This window comes from Haliotis cracherodii, unplaced genomic scaffold (genome assembly GCF_022045235.1).
Source record: "Haliotis cracherodii isolate W230 unplaced genomic scaffold, xgHalCrac1.p SCAF_22, whole genome shotgun sequence".
Taxonomy (NCBI): Eukaryota; Metazoa; Mollusca; class Gastropoda; order Lepetellida; family Haliotidae; genus Haliotis; species Haliotis cracherodii.
In genome coordinates this window covers 2,803,547-2,826,083 of record NW_027266278.1, presented here as the reverse complement: position 1 = coordinate 2,826,083, position 22,537 = coordinate 2,803,547, and the positions used below count along the sequence as shown (strand labels likewise).

The following is a 22,537-nucleotide window of genomic DNA, read 5'->3' as shown; positions in this document are numbered from 1 at the left end:
GTGAGTGAGTGAGTGAATGAAGAGTGAGTGAGTGAGTGAGTGAGTGAGTGAGTGAGTGAGTGAGGTGCAGCGAGGCTAATCACGGGGCACTGTAAAGAAGCACCCAGACTGAGTGAGTGAGTGAGTGAGTGAGTGAGTGAGGTGCAGCGAGGCTAATCACGGGGCACTGTAAAGAAGCACCCAGACTGAAAGGTGTGGTGAAACTGTTAAGTACAATAAGATTAGCTGCAGGGATTATTGAAGCATCATTGAACCTTTGCAGCAGCAGCTTTAAATCCTGGTAGCAGCTATTTTACAGAACATGTTCCGTTTTCGTCTGAAATGCTGCAACCATTTTCAGAATATGTTGTGTCTGGCCTTAGTAGCAGCAAGTTTAGATCCTGGTCCAAGCATTTTACTGAACACGTCCACCTTAAAGAACCAGCAACCACTCCAAGAACATGTTCTGTCTGGCCTTAGTAGCAGCAACTTTAAACCCGGTCCAAGCATTTTACTGAACACGTTACCCCTAAAGAACCAGCAACCACTCCCAGAACATGTTCTGTTTGAAACCAAGCAGCAAGTGTCTAGTAGCCACCTTTCAAGCAATGTATTCACACCATATCATAAGCATGCATTGAAGTCGTAATTTGTTTATGAAACAGTAAATTTCTGTGTCTGATTCATGTATAGTGAGTGAGTAAGGTTTTACGCCGCTTTTAGCAATATTCCAGCAATATCACGGCAGGGGACACCAGAAATGGGCTTCACACATTGTACCCATGTCGGGAATCAAACCCGGGTCTTGGGCGTGATGAGCGAACACTTGAACCACTAGGCTACCCGACCGCCCTGATTTATGTATAGAATGTGAGACATCCTATAGGAAAAAAACTATCAGGAACACTGGTACCGATGTGCTGACGTGTGGACACAAGTAGCCAAACAACACTTACATTATCTTGCTATACTGCTCAAAAGAAGTTAAGGACCACCTGTTTCTTTCATATTACTATAGTGAATCCGTCATGCCATGAATCATGCGGTCCTTAACTTTGAGTAGTACATTAATACTAATAATACCGTATTCGACGTAATAAGCGCCCCACTCTAATAAGCACCCACGGCAATATTTTCTCATATATTGGCTAGTGAACAATCCCAATCAGCACCCCTTTGGATTGATCAATGTATACAGGACTTATTTATTCATGTACAATACGCACTCATGTGTATAAATATACACACTATATGCACCCTTATTTAGTGGCAATTAAATTCTGGAAAAATATATCTGTTGAATGTAAACATTTCAGGCTGTCAGCATAAACCACGAAATTTGTGGGTTTTTTTCCACCAAAATAATATTCTAATCAAAGCCCCCTAATTTCTAATTTTGAGAGCACCCTGGGCGCTTAATACGTGGAATACGGTATTAATAATTACAGGTGTTTTTGACACGTACATCCTGTGAGGTTGTCATATCACTCTTGTGTGCAGACAATTCCATTTTGACTATTTAGGTCACATGTTACTGTAGGTCTTCTAGCCTTGGGTACTGCTTGATAACTTCCTCTAAGTAAAATGTGTTTGGTACTAAAGAATATCCTGGTATGGCCTCAGTGTGATTCCAGGTGCTTTTGTTTAAACGCCGAGTGCATGGATGTTTTTAGCCTGTTTACCTTTGATTCTGGGGATCTAGTTGTGGAACCTTGCTAGTCCAGACTCTTCAATTTCCAACTGTCTACATTAATTGAATCAGCACTGGAAACTATCCCAGAGCAGTTATTTGTTCACAAATGAGCTTTCCAGGTGAGTTACAAGAGTAGTTATTTGTTCACAAATGAGCTTTCCAGGTGAGCTACAAAAGCAGTTATTTGTTCACAAATGAGCTTTCCAGGTGAGCTACAAGGGCAGTTATTTGTTCACAAATTGGCTTTCCAGGTGAGCTACAAGAGCAGTTATTTATTTGCAAATGAGCTTTCAAGGTGAGCTACAAGTTCCAGTTGAACAAGATTCCACTTTCTGAGCCAGCCCAAGGAATCACTACTGGTCCAATGTTGGAATATACACTCATAGTATCAGCATTAGATGCTGGAATAAATGTACTTGAATACATCTCTTCCATCTTGTTGAGGGTTAGTTTCATGAAGTAATTTTCAACTGTTACTGAAGCTCGATATTCAGAAATAATGGTCACATAAATCAACAAAATATGAAATGATATGATCTATAGAAAACACACTTCTGTGAACAACCAAGTACAAGTTCTGACAGCCAATTCTCTTGTAGCTAATATATCTAAAAAGGAGGATCTAGCGTTTAGAAATCATTCAGTTAAACTGGTCAGTGAATTTAGATTGTGATCATAACAAAGATTCGAAAAAAAGAACAGAAAAGAAAACCTGTGATGTTAAAAAAAGTTTTAAATAGGTATTTTCTTCATCAAAATAAAAGCAAGATGTGTTTAAGATCAAGAAATCGGAGAATCTGTACCTGATAATTCCACCATGGAAACTATAGCATAGAGAGTTCTAATACACAAGTTTTCACAAAACAAAGATGTTGAAAATAGAGGTAAGATCTCAAACATGCTTGAAGCTATTTATAAAGGAGACATTCCGAAACCATGAGAAATCATAGGAAATGAAGATTATAATTTTGAAATAATTAGAATGTTTACAGTGCATTTTAAGAGAACAAATTGTGGAAAACACCATGCCAAAGATCTATAAATCGCATCTGTCAACTTTGGAGTGTCAAGATTTCTCACAAATTTTACAGATAAACCTCAAAATCGGTGAAGTCATCACCGGATGAAAATTTTCAAAATTGATTTGATTCATATTTTATCAATGCTTCAATAAATGATCCATTTTTTATTTGTAATTGATCAATTACAATTCGTTTTAACAGTTAATATTGTTATCCGATTTTGTTAAATTGCCATAGATACGGTTGACAGCTCTGTATAATTTCCTAAAATCTTTGTTCTCCAAAGTGACTGTGCTGCAATGTGAGTGAGATCTTACCCCTGCCTAGCGCTATCGCCGTGGAACTTGTCGGGCTCTTTGTCGACTGAAGGAAATAAGCAACAGTGTTAGACAGGCTGTTTGTCAGGGTGAGACACAGTGGCATTATATCAACAGGGGGTCGGGATAGACAGTTTACCAAGTCTGAGTCGTCCGTTCTAACCGGAGACCATACAGAATATGGTCTCTGTTCCATCTGATGTCTCGGTTCTAACTGATGTCTCTGTTCCAACAGTAACTATACTAAGACTGAGTCGTCCTTCAAGTACTAACCAGAGACTAAATACCGGCATATGTCTCTGTCCCAACTAATGCCTGTGCAACTCCAAAGAGTTTTGAAAACCGTTGAATGTCAGTTGATGTCTTGGGGAGCCAGCCACTTCACAAGGGTACATCAGCTTGATTGCATGGCTCTCCAAGTTTAATTGCGTTGTGATTGAACAGACATCCTCAAATGCAGAACCTATTGGGCAGTCATTCATCAAGCAGGTTGAAGGCATTATCTGTAAATTGCCCAGGTTTAGTTTCATTGAAACAATCAAGGCATTGTCTGACAGCCCAATAAGTCTTGTTTGATAAAGTCATCAAGATAGGCAAGGACGTCCCAGCCCTGTGACCATCCTGAAAGACTCCTGAGTTGTCTCCAGTCTTCTGTGCTGCTGTCGTTGGTGTCCTTGTGTTAGGAGGATGTCTGGCTTGCTAACAGATGGAGGTCCAGAAGGCCTCTACACAATAGGCTAGGGATGTCACTGGTTGGACAGAATGACTCAACACCTTTTGCAGTTTATTGAAATATTTGAGATACACCCATAATAGAGGTTTTGAAGCATATGAACAATGTTTATCAGAATTTGTAACCAGAAAGAAGAAAAATATACTTCATTTCATTTGGTCAATTATTCCATGTTTTGGATATTCCTTTATGGGAAATGATAGTCAGGAGATGTCTGTGACAGCCCTACCTTAGTCAAGTGTGTGTGTGTGTGTGTGTGTGTGTGTGTGTGTGCGTGTGCGCGCTAGTCTGGAATGATGCCGATTTATAGTGCTAACCTACTGAGATATCATAACGCAGTTTAACATAAATACCCCATTCAGACACAGTATACTGACTCGGAGCCGACCAGCTAGTCTCTCACAAACAAAGCCATTTTTTATTTATTTTATTTAGCCTTCTTACTTACAAATAACCCATCGTAGGTCAGAATTCTTTTTTCAAAATTGTTTCGATCTTATTCAATGTGGCATATCTATAGGGTGAGTTGAATTAATCATACACACAACTACCCATGATTGATAATGCTAGTACATTCTGTAACTGCCCACACACCTCCTAAAAACAACATGTCACTTGTGGTCCTAGGGTTGTCCTAGCTATGATCATGCAGTAACGGCTGCGTCATCCTCACTGACTTAGGTGCTATCTTATTACTTAAACCTCAAAGGATTACTTTTCCGTGATTCTTTTACTGCTTGATAGTTGAAAAACAACAAGAAGTCAATTTTGATCAGTTTTATTTTCAGTTTGGAAATTAGCATACGTCCTTTGAAGGAAGCAGTAAATGTGTAAAGAAATGAACAAAAACAAGATCAGTTTCTGATCATATATAATGCTGCTGGTATAAAATCCACTGAAGTCCCTTGAAATCAGTCAGCCGAAACAAATATAACAACCATCAAAAACCCAACACACATCGTCTTGTTTGGATTTCAAGGGATTTCAAAATGGCCGCCTTGGATCAGACGACCTCATGTTCATGTGACATTACTACAGATATCAGGTCAGGACAAATCATGTATTTGTTGGTCAATCAATGGAGAGGAAAACATTTCTGTTTCAAAAATAGAGTGAAGGAATCAAGATAAGCTGGACTTACTAGTTTTGCCCATTGGTTTTAATTTCCGCTGATTCATACGACATAATGTCATAATATATTATATATCTATATACCACACTTATACAGGTACTAGTATCTGCTCAAATGTGGTTTATTTATACTATCTGTTATGCACTTCGCCATAAAGAAAGAATCTTGTTTATAAGTCAATTCCAATGACAAACAAACAAGTACAAAATGTGCCCAGTTCAAGGATCTACACTCAAAATGGGCGTAGCCATAGAAAAGTATTTGCCGAAGTTCCCTGGTATAGTGTTAAATACTATACTACGAATGTTTCGGTTGATCTATTATAAAATCGTCAAAATTCAAAATTCAAATAGGATAGAAGGTATAGTTATTTGTAGAAATGTACAAGACAAATATAATCGAAATGTGCCATTTTGAGTAATACAGCTGCAATAAGTGTAAAATTAGAATAAGTATGTTGACAAAATTGTCAAGTTGCTAAGATGATGAATGCTCAATATAGATGCATTAATAGGAAAAAGGAATGAATAATGGGTATTATCACTCATTAAGTGCACACACACTCGCACACACATGTATATACTGAAGGGAAAAAGTAAGTGAACACAGCATTATGGCCAAATAATGTTTGCCAAGTTTGTGTCTTATGACACTTATAAGAGTCCACTTCCATGGGTCCGGAAGACGACCAGAATGTCTGTCATGTCCAACAGATACTGCTTTTACTTAATGTCTGCTTACTTCTTTCCATCAGTATATAAACAAGGCATAGCAGCATTAATAGAGATTAGAGACAGCTTTGAAATATTTTGTATATGAACATGCTTACAATATACTGAATATTGTTCAATATTTCTTTAAGTTGACTTGATTTTGAATAAAGTAATATCATTGTGATTTCCTTATAGATGTATATGATATAATTTCTTCTGATCAGAAATGAGTAAAAAATTTGTCACTTAGCCAAAACTTGAAGTACCTCACAGAAGAAACAATAAAACGGGTGATTAGTTTCCTTCCTCTGACTGAGAAACAAAGTGGCCAGCTAGCTGCCTGGTGTTGTCATGCAGTGTGCTGGGACAGTCTTGGGCCCTGTTCCACAAAGCGATCTGAGTGCTACGACAGTCGTAAGTCTGGGAGTTACTAGGGCCTTATCGCTAAGATCGCTTTGTGGACTGGGGAGTCAGTCCTGAACCATCTCCCCGAGGCAAGAGAGTTAACTGACTACTAAAGTCCAGTTTCCACCCTTGATGAACTAGGCTTGTATTATGGAGTTACATTTTTGCTGGACTAACGAATCTATGCTTAGTCCAATCAAAAGCGCGCAACAAAATCGAAATCTGTTTTGTAAACTGTCATGCAGATTTCGGTCGATTGCAGGATTTGCAAAGCATATGCTCGCCAACTCATTGTCAACAGATATTTTCCAAATCTTTTCATGGTTTTAATCAAGGTACTCACATGATTTGATGTACTTCGCAATGTAAGACCCTTTGTATGATAATATAGATCTTGATTATCGATCAGATCGTCTTGACTGGGCTACGCCATTTTCTTTTATACAAATGCAAGTGATACGAGAGGTGGAATCTGATTGGTCCACAGGAGAGGCTGAGATGGGACATAACTCGTAATAACCATTGGTGGCTGGTGATTTTAAAAGTCAGTTAACCCCCCTTGCCTCAGGAAGATGGTCCTGAACTATCTGGGGAAGTGAGTCCTGAACTATCCTGGGCAGTGGGTCTGGGCATGTTGATAGTCCTGAACTATCCTGGGAAGTGGGTCTGGGCATGTTGATAGTCCTGAACTATCCTGGGAAGTGAGTCTGGGCTGTTGATAGTCCTGAACTATCCTGGGAAGTGAGTCTGGACTGTTGATAGTCCTGAACTATCCTGGGAAGTGAGTCTGGACTGTCGATAGTCCTGAACTATCTGGGGAAGTGAGTCTGGGCTGTTGACAGTCTCATACTGACATTCAACATACGTGAAAATGTGACTGGTGGCAAGTGTGTAGTTCAGTATGTTGCAATACACAAGGATGGGATTGCCACCCAGGGGAAGATAATGCCAAACCAGGGGAGATAATGCCAACTCAGGGGAGATAATGCCAATCCAGGGGGAGATAATGCCAGCCCAGGGGAGATAATGCCAATCCAGGGGGAGATAATGCCAATCCAGGGGGAGATAATGCCAACTCAGGGGAGATAGTGCCAACCCAAGGGGAGATAATACCAGCCGAGGGGATATAATTCCAATCCAGGAGGAGATAATACCTAATCAGAGGAGATAATGCCAACCAAAGGGGAGATAATGCTTGCCCAGGGGGAGATACAAGTTCCTTCCCAGTGGGACACCTTCGTTACACTCTCGGTAACATCGCTACCACCAGTGTGAGCGCAGCCATTACAAGAATCTTGAAATTTGCCCTTTAACCCCAAATGTAGTGATGTTTATACTTTTGTTTTTGTCTTTGGGATTGCCAGCACAGTTAATTTTGAAAAGGTATACAGCTGACAATATTTCCCAGTTGAATTTACCTTTTTGTTTGTTTGATCAGATTGGATCGAGATTGCAGACTAACAGAAAATCAACCAACTTCCCCCTCACATTATTACTATGTTAATAACATGATAGTTGTAATGAAACAGAAATTCAAATTAACACGCAAAGTCATCATTTGTCAGTCAGTCAGCTGTGAGTTCAACTCCAAGGATGGTTGTAGCCACCTATCATGGTTGGGAGTTTTTACTGGTGGCAACGATAGTATAGAGAGCTCCACGAATTTGAGGAGCTTTGGGGAGATAATGCCATGTCAGGGGAGATAATGCCATGTCAAGGGAGATAATGCCAACCTAGGAGGCGATAACGCCAACCCAAAGGGAGATAATGTAAACCCGGGGGGACATAATGCAAGTCCTAAGGGAGATAACCCTCACACAGTGGAGATAATGCCAGTCCAGGGCGAGATAATGCCAACCCAGGGGGACATAATGCCAGTCCTAAGGGAGATAACCCTCACACAGGGGAGATAATGCCAGTCCAGGGGGAGATAATGCCAACCCAGGAGGGGTGGGGTGCGGAGGATGATCCCAGCTAGTGTTTGGGTTATTTACAAATTGTCACTGATTCTTCTGCGAGGTACTTTATTTTGTTGCAGGTAAATACTATTAAGACACATATTTCCACTGTGAATTTGAGAATTCTTGTTTTAGTTTTAGCCCTGTATGTAGGCATACATTTTAGCTTGCCATTCTCTGCAACCTCTTTTTCTTGACAGTGCAAACTATGGCACATTAAAGCAGGCATGTCAAAACAAGGTGCCCATACCTGAATTACAGGATTGATGTATCATAAATGTGGCCATAAACAAATTATAAAAATGTAAATATAATCAAATAGTAAGTATCACAGCCTACAGCGCAGATAATGCAAGGCATTCCTACAAGTATAAATATACATATTAACAAACAAATAAGACACCGATAGCTCGTCAATACATCATACAGGGTTGTGAAAGTCAATCCACTTGATAAACAAGGAATACAGTCTTGATCAAAATTAAGTTTTAGCCATAGAAATTCAAGTAAAGTTTATTCTAATACAGATTCTCCCAAAATTTTTTTGTTAAGGTGGATTAATTGAAAATTGTACTGTCATCAATGTATTTACTGTTATGTTGAGTTTGAGTAATTGAAAAATGCATTTTTTATGTATACCACATATTTTGGTCTTCATGATTAGAAGTCATTAACGTGACAGTAAATAAATCAAATGTTACAAATGTACCTCACAATGATGTCGAGGTCGTGCCATTAGATATGAGGAGAGTAACTACATGCTACATCTGCCATTTGGAATGAAAGGTGAACATTATCAAAATAGGTGTTTAAAAATATTAGATATTTTGGTATATGCCATTTGGGTTCTTGTCTTTGTAAATGTGTTCCCGAGTGCATTGAGAACTAGCATGAGAATCACCACGCTCTTGTCCTAAGACCATACAAGGATGTGTGTCTGGTCGCTGACGTATGAGATGTTGTCGGGAAATCGGCTGAAAACTGATTGAGTATTTCTCTCACACTGACTTTGGTACAAATTGTAGGATGATACAGTAAACTATGGTTATAACGAACACGCTTCTAATGAACTGACATAGTGTTATTTTGGTCCTGGGCATTTGCTGTATATATGCTTATAATGAACTAAGGTTATAACGAACTAAAATCAGTGGTCCCTTTCAGTTCGTTACAACCGTAGTTGACTGTACTTTAAAAAAACAATTGGTATACTGGATCTTCTCAAAAAACTCCACATATCAAATACATATTCTCAGAGTTCAACATCTTGGTCACTAAAACTCATCCCTCGAAACATTGGGACCATTTATGTCAAATGTCTTGTAATTACTCCGTAGCCTCATCCAATAGAGACCTCAGAAGTAGTTTTATTCATGCTGACTGAGATAATCAATACCAAGGTGTCCGGGACAAGCGGAATTGACAACCAAGTCACCAAGTCAGACCTCCCCATCCATTAAGTCACCTCTAAGATACTCAATACCAAGGTGTCCGGGACAAGCGGAATTGACAACCAAGTCACCAAGTCAGACCTCCCCATCCATTAAGTCACCTCTAAGATACTCAATACCAAGGTGTCCGGGACAAGCGGAATTGACAACCAAGTCACCAAGTCAGACCTCCCCATCCATTAAGTCACCTCTAAGATACTCAATACCAAGGTGTCCGGGACAAGCGGAATTGACAACCAAGTCACCAAGTCAGACCAACCCATCCATTAAGTCACCTCTAAGATACTCAATACCAAGGTATCCGGGACAAGCGGAATTGACAACCAAGTCACCAAGTCAGACCTCCCCATCCATTAAGTCACCTCTAAGATACTCAATACCAAGGTGTCCGGGACAAGCGGAATTGACAACCAAGTCACCAAGTCAGACCAACCCATCCATTAAGTCACCTCTAAGATACTCAATACCAAGGTATCCGGGACAAGCGGAATTGACAACCAAGTCACCAAGTCAGACCTCCCCATCCATTAAGTCACCTCTAAGATAATCAATACCAAGGTATCCGGGACAAGCGGAATTGACAACCAAGTCACCAAGTCAGACCTCCCCATCCATTAAGTCACCTCTAAGTTACTCAATACCAAGGTATCCGGGACAAGCGGAATTGACAACCAAGTCACCAAGTCAGACCTCCCCATCCATTAAGTCACCTCTAAGATACTCAATACCAAGGTGTCCGGGACAAGCGGAATTGACAACCAAGTCACCAAGTCAGACCAACCCATCCATTTAGTCACCTCTAAGATACTCAATACCAAGGTATCCGGGACAAGCGGAATTGACAACCAAGTCACCAAGTCAGACCTCCCCATCCATTAAGTCACCTCTAAGATAATCAATACCAAGGTATCCTGGACAAGCGGAATTGACAACCAAGTCACCAAGTCAGACCTCCCCATCCATTAAGTCACCTCTAAGTTACTCAATACCAAGGTATCCGGGACAAGCGGAATTGACAACCAAGTCACCAAGTCAGACCTCCCCATCCATTAAGTCACCTCTAAGATACTCAATACCAAGGTATCCGGGACAAGCGGAATTGACAACCAAGTCACCAAGTCAGACCTCCCCATCCATTAAGTCACCTCTAAGTTACTCAATACCAAGGTGTCCGGGACAAGCGGAATTGACAACCAAGTCAGACCTTCCCATCCATTAAGTCACCTCTACGTTACTCAATACCAAGGTACATGTATCCTGGACAGGCTGAAAGATTTTCCCTTCCACATCATGTACACCTGAATCAGCTACTTTTCAGATAAACATGTGGGTACCTTGTAATATCTCTTAATTGTACTTAAACAAACGGGGTTGGAAGTCTTTAAGGTGAGAGAAACACTGAATCAGCTGTTGAGCTTGCCAGGGCACCTGCTGAAGGTGCTTAATTCCCCCTCCGAACCTCACTCTCATCTACCTACTGAATGACAGCACACAAGTATTGGGCAGTAATATGTTGCATAGGAACCCCCCTGATTGTGAAGAATGGCAGTAATATACAGTATATGTGCGTGCAGCCACGGAGGCGATCGGAACCTACTCGAGGAGTGTGCGCGCAGCCACGGAGGCGATCGTAACCTACTCGAAGAGTGTGCACGCAGCCACGGAGGCGATCGTAACCTACTCGAAGAGTGTGCACGCAGCCACGGAGGCGATCGTAACCTACTCGAGGAGAAACATAAAGGCAAGAACAAGCTTCATCATGGCCGCAGCTAACCAGAGGTCATCTCTGAAATAGTGAATCATAGCTACTGCAGTCGCTGTCTATCTTCAACTTGGATTAAGCCACAACTAGTGTCATCGACTTCAGCGTCCATGTGACATTAAAGTTCTGTGATTCCAAATCGTCTTGTAACAATGTGGGTTAGAAGTGGATTACTTTTCCCAAGGGAAATGTCAATGTGATGGACGCTCTAAAAAACGGATAATGTAGTCCAACAAGTGTCTGGCTATACTCCATGCAGTCAGCCAGGGGCACCTGCAGCCACCAGGGGCGGGGCAGGTGGGCGTGGCAGGTGGGCGTAACAACATGCGGTAGAGAACCAGTGAAAAGTGGTATTGTTCACCTGTATGTTTCTCGCTTGTACACGGGCTTATTCCCAAGCAGCTTATCCATCTCGCTAAGAATAGCCGGTGTCAGCTTGGACACATACTGAAACAAGAAACACAAACAATAAGTACATGTCGGCCATATATCCACAACCGCCGTGATGAAGAGCGAGATGGTAATGTGTCTTGATACAGAGGATGTAACTTTTGTCCTTTCATCTGCAACAACCTAATAAAATGTCCACATAATTTTCTGAATTCTGCGGAAAAGGAGTTCTTAACTTCTATCTAAGCTTTGTAATGTCAGAAACACATGGTTTAAAACAAACTAAACTGACAAACTAAGAAACTGAAATTACACATATTGACACATATGATTCAGGACTAAAAAGTAATTTAGTTTGTTTGCAAAAAGACACTGTATTGTCACTTTATTAGTCGCTATATAAGTGCAATAATCTTGGACGCGATGTTAAATCCAATTTCACCTCACCTCATCTATTAACACTACTCTGTACACTGATCTTGTGCAGTGTGTACTTGTTGTTAGATGTGTATTGGATGAAATGCATACACCAACATGAGTTTTTAACAACACAAGGCAAGCATGGACTCAAAGTCTTCAGATGCTGTGCATATATCACACGGCAAAAAAACACATGTCGCAAAACAAACATTCATACGTCAACATGCTTATTAATCGTGCAGAATAAAATCATAAATTTTAACCACATGAAAACCATGACAAAATCTCACAAACTTAAACATCTAAATGTCAGCATACTAAATGTGGGAAGCAGATGTAGGAGCAGTCTTATGAAAAGAAAATGACTTCATTGTGTGCGGAATGGGTCGGCTTAAACAGGTGCCCTTGTCAAAAGGTATCACAGCTGAACTGTCATGAAGCATCATGGCTAGCAATGGGCAAGGAATGACAGTCACAGGACTAGGTGGAATGGGTCGGCTTAAACAGGTGCCCTTGTCAAAAGGTATTACAGCTGAACTGTCATGAAGCATCATGGCTAGCAATGGGCAAGGAACGACAGTCACAGGACTATGTGGAATGGGTCGGCTTAAACAGGTGCCCTTGTCAAAAGGTATCACAGCTGAACTGTCATGAAGCATCATGGCTAGCAATGGGCAAGGAATGACAGTCACAGGACTATGTGGAATGGGTCGGCTTAAACAGGTGCCCTTGTCAAAAGGTATCACAGCTGAACTGTCATGAAGCATCATGGCTAGCAATGGGCAAGGAACGGCAGTCACAGGACTATGTCTTGGTTCATGCTGCTGAGGAAGTTTCAGAGACAGAAATTTAATGTTGTTTTTAGCAATAACCCAGCAATATTATGGCAGGGGACACCATGACATTAGCTACATCCATACCATTTCACAAAAACAACATAAGGCTAACAGTGGACATTTCAAAGGACAATGATTAAGTCCTCAATTATTTTCTTCAAGGAACATGTCTATCATGCTGGTGATGGTTCATTAGCTGCAGCATTGACGCATGTAGCCTTTGGCCAAACTTTTGTATGGGGACAAATGGAACAGGTCCATTGCTTGTTGAAAGAGGCGACTAAATGGGATCGGAAGGTCAGGCTCGGTGAAATCATGTCACCATAGTCTGTGAGCCCAGTAGGAGAAAGAAAGAGAGCTTCAAAACCAAAAGATGTCATTGAGTCAGTGACTCCGAAATGATGAAGATGGGATACAATGAGGAACAGTTGCAGGCATCTTTTAGAAAGATGGCACAAGTCTTTTACACAGGTAGGAATCTACATTCCTCTGCTGTGTGTCTCTCAGGAAGCAGCAGAATCTGGCTGCACACCATTTCCCCATGTGGGAGTCAAACACGGACTTTCACTGTCAGGAGCAAACACTTTAACCACTGGGCCACCTCACAGCTTCCTTAAGCAGCAGGGTAAAGGTACTTAATTTTGTGTAACAGTATTCCGAAAAAGCATCACTGAACTCAGAAGGCTGTCAGAAATATCCCATCAGGGACAGATTTCTTACAAATGTATTTCAGTGGGATAATGCCTCTTGCTTTCCGACATGGTCATTCTGGTTATTATAAATAATGCCTCTTGCTTTCCGTCATGTCATTCTGGTTATTATAAGTAATGCCTCTTGCTTTCCAGACTCTTTAAACTATGCTCGTTCAGAGGTTATGTGCCACCTGAAAGAATCTACAAGCGCAAAGAGTGCAGGTATTGGCTGATGGAGAAGGGGGAGGGGGCGTGTTATTGATGCAAGTCTAGCCAGCATGGCAAGTAAAGAGTGCCGGTATTGGCTGATGGAGAAGGGGGAGGGGGCGTGTTATTGATACAAGTCTAGCTAGCATGGCAAGTAAAGAGTGCCGGTATTGGCTGATGGAGAAGGGGGAGGGGGCGTGTTATTGATGCAAGTCTAGCCAGCATGGCAAGTAAAGAGTGCCGGTAATGGCTGATGGAGAAGGGGAGGGGGCGTGTTATTGATTCAAGTCTAGCTAGCATGGCAAGTAAAGAGTGCAGGTATTGGCTGATGGAGAAGGGGGAGGGGGCGTGTTATTGATTCAAGTCTAGCCAGCATGGCAAGTAAAGAGTGCCGGTATTGGCTGATGGAGAAGGGGGAGGGGGCGTGTTACTGATACAAGTCTAGCCAGCATGGCAAGTAAAGAGTGCCGGTATTGGCTGATGGAGAACGGGGAGGGGGAGAGCAAGGGGGCGTGTTCAAATGCTTTTGTTAAAGTTTTGGTACACTTAGAATAAACGATTGACTAAAACTTTCCAGTTTGAAATGTATTCGTTTGTCAGTGAGTGAGTTGGGTTTTACACTACTTTTTTCAATATTCCAGCAATATCATCGCAGGGGACAAAGGGGACAAATGAAATAAGTGGGGAATCAAACTGCGCATTTGGCATGAAGAGTGAATGCTGTAACCACTAGGCTACCCTACCGCCCTGAATTTCGTAGTCTGCAGAATGGTGGAGGGGGTGGGACATGCCTCTGACTAGCATAGATTACTGCAACGATACACATTCTTCTCTGTGCTTTCATGAGATTAACATAACTGTTTGTTTGGTAATCGCCACAATCAGAAATATTCCAGCTATATGACATCAGTCTGTAAATAATTGAGTGTGGAGCATACAATCCAGTGATTGATATTTTGAGAATCGTTTCACGCAATTGGGATACGATGACAACAATCAACCAAGTCAGCGAGCCCTACCACAAAATCATGTCAGTCGCTTCTTATGACAAGCTGTTGCTAAAGACCAGTTTTAACTTTAGTGAAGTATGATATCTGATAAAGAAGACAGTATTAAAGATAAATGAAAAATGGTCAATTCTTAACTTATATTAGATACTGCTATCCTATCTCCTCCTCCGTACCCTTCTTCTATTCTACACAACCCTATCCTATCCACCTCACCATTGTCTCATTCACTATGAAAATTAAAAAAACAACCCCCCCCCCACCCCAAAGAAACAAAAAACAACCAACAATTCTAACCCAGATCTTGGTCTTGGTTGCTGGAGTTATGAATTCCAGCAATAACCTAGCAGGGGCTTCCAGTCCTCACACATTGTACCCAAGTGTGGAATCAAACCCGAGCTCGCAGCGTGACAAGTGAACACTCTACCTACTGGGCTACTCAACCTTCCCTTGGTTACAAGTGCAGTCCAAGTCTGTACAGTTACTTTTGTTTGTTTGTTTGTTTGTTGTCTAACGCCACGCTCTGCAATATTCCAGCTATATAATGGAGGAATGTAAATAATCGAGTCTGGACCAGACAATCCAGTGATTGACATCATGAGCATCGATCCTCGCAATTGGGATACGATGACATGCATCAACCAAGTCAGCGAGGTCTGACCACCCGATCCTGTTAGTTGCCTCTTACGACAAGCATAGTTGGCTTTTACGGCAAGCATGGGTTGCTGAAGACCTATTCTACCCCGAATCTTCACGGGTCCTGTACAGTACTGGACATAAACAGATATGACACTGTTCCAGCATTGGGCCTAAGATGCTGAAGATGGGATAACATGAATTTTGTCAAGAATAGCATCTTTGATAAACAATTGAACAAATCTGTCTCCAGCACTAGCAATACAAGTATGAATCAAAATCAGTCTACACACCTGCTGGTTGTGTCAGCTATATTATATGTTGTATACATCAGTGATATACAGCTATATTATATGTCATATACATCAGTGATATACAGCTATATTACATGTCATATACATCAGTGATATACAGCTATATTACATGTCATATACGTCGGTGATATACAGCTATATTACATGTAGTATACATCAGTGATATACAGCTATATTACATGTCATATACTTCAGTGATATACAGCTATATTACATGTCGTATACATCAGTGATATACAGCTATATTACATGTCATATACCTCAGTGATATACAGCTATATTACATGTCGTATACATCAGTGATATACAGCTATATTACATGTCATATACGTCAGTGATAAACAGCTATATTACATGTCGTATACATCAGTGATATACAGCTATATTACATGTCGTATACATCAGTGATATACAGCTATATTACATGTCGTATACATCACTGATATACAGCTATGCTACATGTTGTATACATCAGTTATATACAGCTATATTACATGTTGTATACATCAGTGATATACAGCTATATTACATGTCGTATACATCAGTGATATACAGCTATATTACATGTTGCATACTTCAGTGATATACAGCTATATTACATGTCGTATACATCAGTGATATACAGCTATATTACATGTTGCATACTTCAGTGATATACAGCTATATTACATGTCGTATACATCAGTGATATACAGCTATATTACATGTCATATACCTCAGTGATATACAGCTATATTACATGTCGTATACATCAGTGATATACAGCTATATTACATGTTGCATACTTCAGTGATATACAGCTATAAGAGATGTCATATATGTCAGTTATATACAGCTATATTACATGTCATATACGTCAACGATATACAGCTATATTACATTTCATATACGTCAGTGATATACAGCTATATTACTTGTTATATACTTCAGTGATATACAGCTATATTACATGTCATATACATCAGTGATATACAGCTATATTACATGTCATATACATCAGCGATATACAGCTATATTACATGTCATATACTTCAGTGATATACAGCTATATTACATGTCGTATACATCGGTGATATACAGCTATATTACATGTCGTATACATCAGTGATATACAGCTATATTACATGTCGTATACATCAGTGATATACAGCTATATTACATGTCATATACTTCAGTGATATACAGCTATATTACATGTCGTATAAATCAGTGATATACAGCTATATTACATGTCATATATGTCAGTTATATACAGCTATATTACATGTCATATACCTCAGTGATATACAGCTATATTACATGTCATATAGGTAAGTTATATACAGCTATATTACATGTCATATATGTCAGTTATATACAGCTATATTACATGTTATATACATCAGTGATATACAGCTATATTACATGTCGTAAAGGTCAGTTATATACAGTTATATTACATGTCATATACTTCAGTGATATACAGCTATATTACATGTCGTATAGGTAAGTTATATACAGCTATATTACATGTCGTATACGTCAGTGATATACAGCTATATTACATGTCATATACTTCAGTGATATACAGTTATATTACATGTCGTATACGTCAGTGATAAACAGCTATATTACATGTCGTAAAGGTCAATTATATACAGCAATATTACATGTCGTATACGTCAGTGATATACAGCTATATTACATGTCATATACTTCAGTGATATACAGCTATATTACATGTCGTATAGGTCAGTTATATACAGCTATATTACATGTCGTATACGTCAGTGATATACTTCAGTTGCTACACATGGAGATGGCTGGTTGATACAAACATGTTGCTAAGCAACGGTGCAGGACACTAATAAGTTCTGGGAGGGACAGACGACGCAGGGCAGCATGCTAGTAGCCAGTGCAGCCACAGCGGGGAAAACTGAAGCTGGACTGACGCTGTAGGGGAGGAAGCGAGCCACGCTAGCAACAACACACACGCAGGGGCTAGAATGGCGGCCGGCACGTTACCGCTTATGTCAGACGATACTGTCCACTACAACACAGAAAGGTCACACTGGTCGGCAACTCCTTGTGCATGCATGGTTTACACTGAAGACGTGTATAAACCACCTTACCTCTAGACTAGGGACCGACCATTTGACATTTTGGGGGCCTGAGACTTTATCGAAAAAAATAACTTGTAGCAGAAAATGCTTGTAAAAATTAATTATGTTGAATGAAATTGACTTCTACAAAAAACACATTTCATTTTTTTTATATTTAGGCTTGTAGTTTCAATTAATTTTTTTTATGTCTCCTTTTGCAGCTGTACCTGAAAAAATAGTTGTCTCCGAACGGAATCCCAGGCCCCCGACAAGAATATAAAATGGTCGGTCCCTCAGGCATTGTCAGATTTGTTGCTCTGAATAATAGAGCTTGTGTTATGGACAATAGTCCACAATAACTTTCCATCAGGCATTACCTTGTTGTTCAGTCGAAACTGAAAGTGTGTACATTAAAAAAGATCGGATTACTTCAGTGGGTATTTTTTCACCTTTTGGAATATTTCAAATGCTTGTGTGACATGTTGTGTATGTTAAATGTTGTGTCCTTTATACCAACTCAGGAAATCCTTGCACACAGGTGTTCATGTGTTATTTGACGCCTAAATATGCAGTATGCTGATATACTACAGTACCACTTTTCATTTTCAAGGTATAGTTTGGTAATGCATATTAATTATGACTATGAAAATTGATGTAAATAAGTCTGTTTTGTACCGCTTAATGCGAGGTGTCTGTATAATCTGTGCATGCTTCAATGAAAGTTTTGTTTGTTTGTTTATTGTTTAAAGCCGTACTCAGCAATATTCCAGCTATATGACATCGGACTGCAAATAATCCAGGCTGGGTCAGACAATCCAGTGATTGACATCATGAGCATTGATCCGTGTAATTGGGATACAATGACATGCATCAACCAAATCAGCGAGCCTGACCACCCGATCCTGTTAGTCGCCTCTTACGATAAGCAGTCGCCTTCAGTGAGTGAGTGAGTGAGTGAGTGAGTGAGTGAGTGAGTGAGTATGGTTTTACAAACCTTTTCACATTCTAGCTCAAACCTCGGATGTCCCTTATTCATCTGATCATGTCTCACGATGATAGACAACTGACGTCTCTTATTCATCTGATCATGTCTCACGATAATAGACAACTGACGTCTCTTATTCATCTGATCATGTCTCACGATAATAGACAACTGACGTCTCTTATTCATCTGATCATGTCTCACGATAATAGACAACTGACGTCTCTTATTCATCTGATCATGTCTCAGGATAATAGACAACTGACGTCTCTTATTCATCTGATCATGTCTCACGATGATAGACAACTGACATTTCTTATTCATCTGATCATGTCTCAGGATAATAGACAACTGACGTCTCTTATTCATCTGATCATGTCTCAGGATAATAGACAACTGACGTCTCTTATTCATCTGATCATGTCTCACGATGATAGACAACTGACGTCCCTTATTCATCTGATCATGTCTCAGGATAATAGACAACTGACGTCTCTTATTTCTCTGATCATGTCTCACGATGATAGACAACTGACGTCTCTTATTCATCTGATCATGTCTCACGATAATAGACAACTGACGTAACTGGAATATATTTGCTACGTCAACATAAAACAGTTTGAGTATCAATACGGTACTGTGATGTGTATTAAAACAATCCTAACAAACATTGACCACTTAGAATCCATTGTGCTTAAATCTACTCCCTCTATACTATCGGGGGCGGTTTTCTGACGTGCCCCGCTGTGATATTTCTGGAATATTGCTAAAAGCGGCATAAAACCATACTCGCTCACTTTATACTATGGACTTGATCGGTGTGCAAGGCTTGAAGTGAAACCTTGAATCTCTAACCTCATGAGCTTGCTATATTGTACAGCAGGGGAAAAAATTAGAACTAGCCAGCTAGTTCAGACTAGCTCTGTAATGTTAAAGGTATTATAAGGGTTTGTAGAATTTCAAACATTTCAGGGGGAATTGCTACATGTTGACTTTCTTGGTTAATTTTTATCCCCAGTATAAGGTGGGATATACTTATAACATCCCTACCAACCCCACTCCAAACCCCAAATGACATGAACATACAGGCATTAACAACAAAACCGTCCCTTTTTGTTATTGAAACAGTTGTGTATTTGTCATTTGGGCCAATACCAACCCATAGGGTCAAAATCAAAATGTGCACCACAAACCCACAGATTCTTGATCCATCTCTGCTCACGGTGCTCTGATATTGGAACTTGAGTTGCCATGACTACAAATACCTCCGAACAGTGTGATGGCAGACAGGACTTGAGTTGACAAGGCTTCACTGTAGCAGAATATTGCTGACAGGGACTCAAGCCGCTGATATTCACATGTGTGTTGTTTGTTTATTGTGGAATCAAGGCATCACTATTCACATGTGTGTTTGTTTATTATAGAATAAAGGAGTAGAAATTCAGATGTGTGTTGTTTGTTTATTGTGGAATCAAGTCGTTCATATTCACGTGTGTTGTTTGTTTGTTTTTGTGAAATCAAGCCGTCAATATTCACATGTGTTTTTTGTTTATCATAAAATCAAGGAGTCGATATTCACATGTGTGTTGTTTGTTTTTTGTGGAATCAGGCAGTAGAAATTCAGATATGTCTTGTTTATTATAGAATGAAGGAGTTGATAATCACATGTGTGTTGTTTGTTTATAAAAGAATCAAGCTGTAGAAATTCAGATGTGTGTTTGTTTTTTATAGAATCAAGGAGTTGATAATCACATGTGTGTTTGTTTGTTTATCATAGAAACAAGCAGTCGATATTCACATGTGTGTTTGTTTGTTTATCATAGAAACAAGCAGTCGATATTCACATGTGTGTTTGTTTGTTTGTTTATCATAGAAACAAGCAGTAGAAATTCAGGTGTGTTGTATATTTAACTTTTGAAATGCCACAGAAAGAAGCTAGGAGAGTAACGGAGTCACACAACCAGCACATGGGACGCCACAGACTTGCAGCAGACGTACAAACACAGTGACACTCCCAGAGGCAGATGTGCACTACACCAAGATGGGATCGACCATATTTACAAGAGAAAAAAGCAACAGGTACCCTGTACATTTCATACAACTGTCTCTTGTATGTCATGTTCGCACTCCAGGCTGAAACATGAGACAATACGAGAAGGAAGTCATTAAGGCACTGGAGGACAGAGACAGAACTCACGAAGCTGTAGGACGTAAAGAGAGAGAACTCATGCTCTTAAAAGAATTTCTTCATTAAAAGTATCTAAGGCATGAATACACTTAAAGTATACTTGGCAAAAATGTTTTTTTATAAATAGAACTGGTTTTGAATAAGCATGCCTGTCCTTAAGATAACAATGAAGGATCTTGAAGCCTGATTGATCCATTATTGACTTGTAGTGTAGCTCTAGTATTCAGTTCTTGTACAACTTGATGTGCACACATGCCTCTGTGCATAAAGCACATTAATATGACCGCTTATGTTGCCTGAATGATGATCGTATTGCAGAGGCGCTCAGAGCTGTTACACTTGAGTCTTGTCGTGTCACAGATTGCCTGGTTTGATCTACAGGGGACCTTTGTTTATACATTACAAATACACGTTCTTCTGTGTTATATATCTCCTGTAAAGCGGCAGGCTATTTGTGTTCATGTGGGGCTTGGTTTGTAAATTGGCAGTCCTAGGAAAGTTTTTTTCAATTTGACAAATTCCTTTTGTCTGTCAATTCAAATTTTGTTTTGAATATAAATTAATAGCAGTTAAAGTAAATGATAACTCGTATTACAATGACTCAGTTTCACACAGATATAACGTATATCGCTGTCTATAAAGCAATCCCACCTAAAAGGTGACCCCCCTGTCAAAGCCTTCAAAATCGATGCTAATTAATACACCCCGATTTGATTACAATGACTCCGCCCTTAAACCAGAAATGGGTATACGATCATTGAACAGGGACTTCCTTTCAATTAATCACCTATTACACAGCTATTTCAATTAATCACCTATTACACAGCTATTTCAATTTATCACCTATTACACGGCTATTTCAATTAATCACCTATTACATGGCTATTTCAATTAATCACCTATTACACAGCTATTTCAATTTATCACCTATTACACAGCTATTTCAATTAATCACCTGTTACGCAGCTATTTCAATTAATCACCTATTACACAGCTATTTCAATAAATCACCTATTACACGGCTATTTCAATTTATCACCTATTACACAGCTATTTCAATTTATCACCTATTACACAGCTATTTCAATTAATCACCTATTACTCAGCTATTTCAATTAATCACCTATTACACAGCTATTTCAATTTATCACCTATTACACAGCTATTTCAAGTAATTTCCTATTACACAGCTATTTTAACATTTTATGTATTATCAAGTTGACAAACTAACATCTCAATTGCTTTTTTCAAGATTAGCATATTTGCTTTTATCCTAAAAACTGCCTTGTTTTGGTTGTTGACTTTTTCAGTACTAAATACATTTGATTATGCTAATCATACTTCAAGACAGGTGTTAATTGCACTGCTTAATTCAGTATCACTGGAACTGTAAAATGGGTACTTCTGAATGGTGAAATAGCTTTTACTAAAGAATCTACACGCTACATATGTTAATGTCTCACTGGTCCTCGGAACACAAGGCTACCAGAATTCGCAAGTCTCAAGGGAAGTTTGACCCTCAGCAGTATTCCAGCTATAGCAGCCTTTAAATAATCAGTTTTGGATCAGACAATCCAGTGTTTGAAATCATGAGCAGCGCCCAATGCCATCGGTGTACA

General features: G+C 39.7%; 1 protein-coding gene across 1 annotated transcript in view; it reads right to left on the bottom strand.

Annotated features, from left to right (window-relative positions):
- LOC139471433 (voltage-gated potassium channel subunit beta-2-like) overlaps positions 1 to 22,537 on the bottom strand; it is a 59,387-nt gene that overhangs the window by 15,975 nt on the left and 20,875 nt on the right. The window contains exon 11 of the mRNA XM_071253798.1: positions 11,527 to 11,612. Coding sequence (XP_071109899.1) covers positions 11,527 to 11,612 — 86 coding nt within the window. The remainder of the gene's footprint in view (positions 1 to 11,526; positions 11,613 to 22,537) is intronic.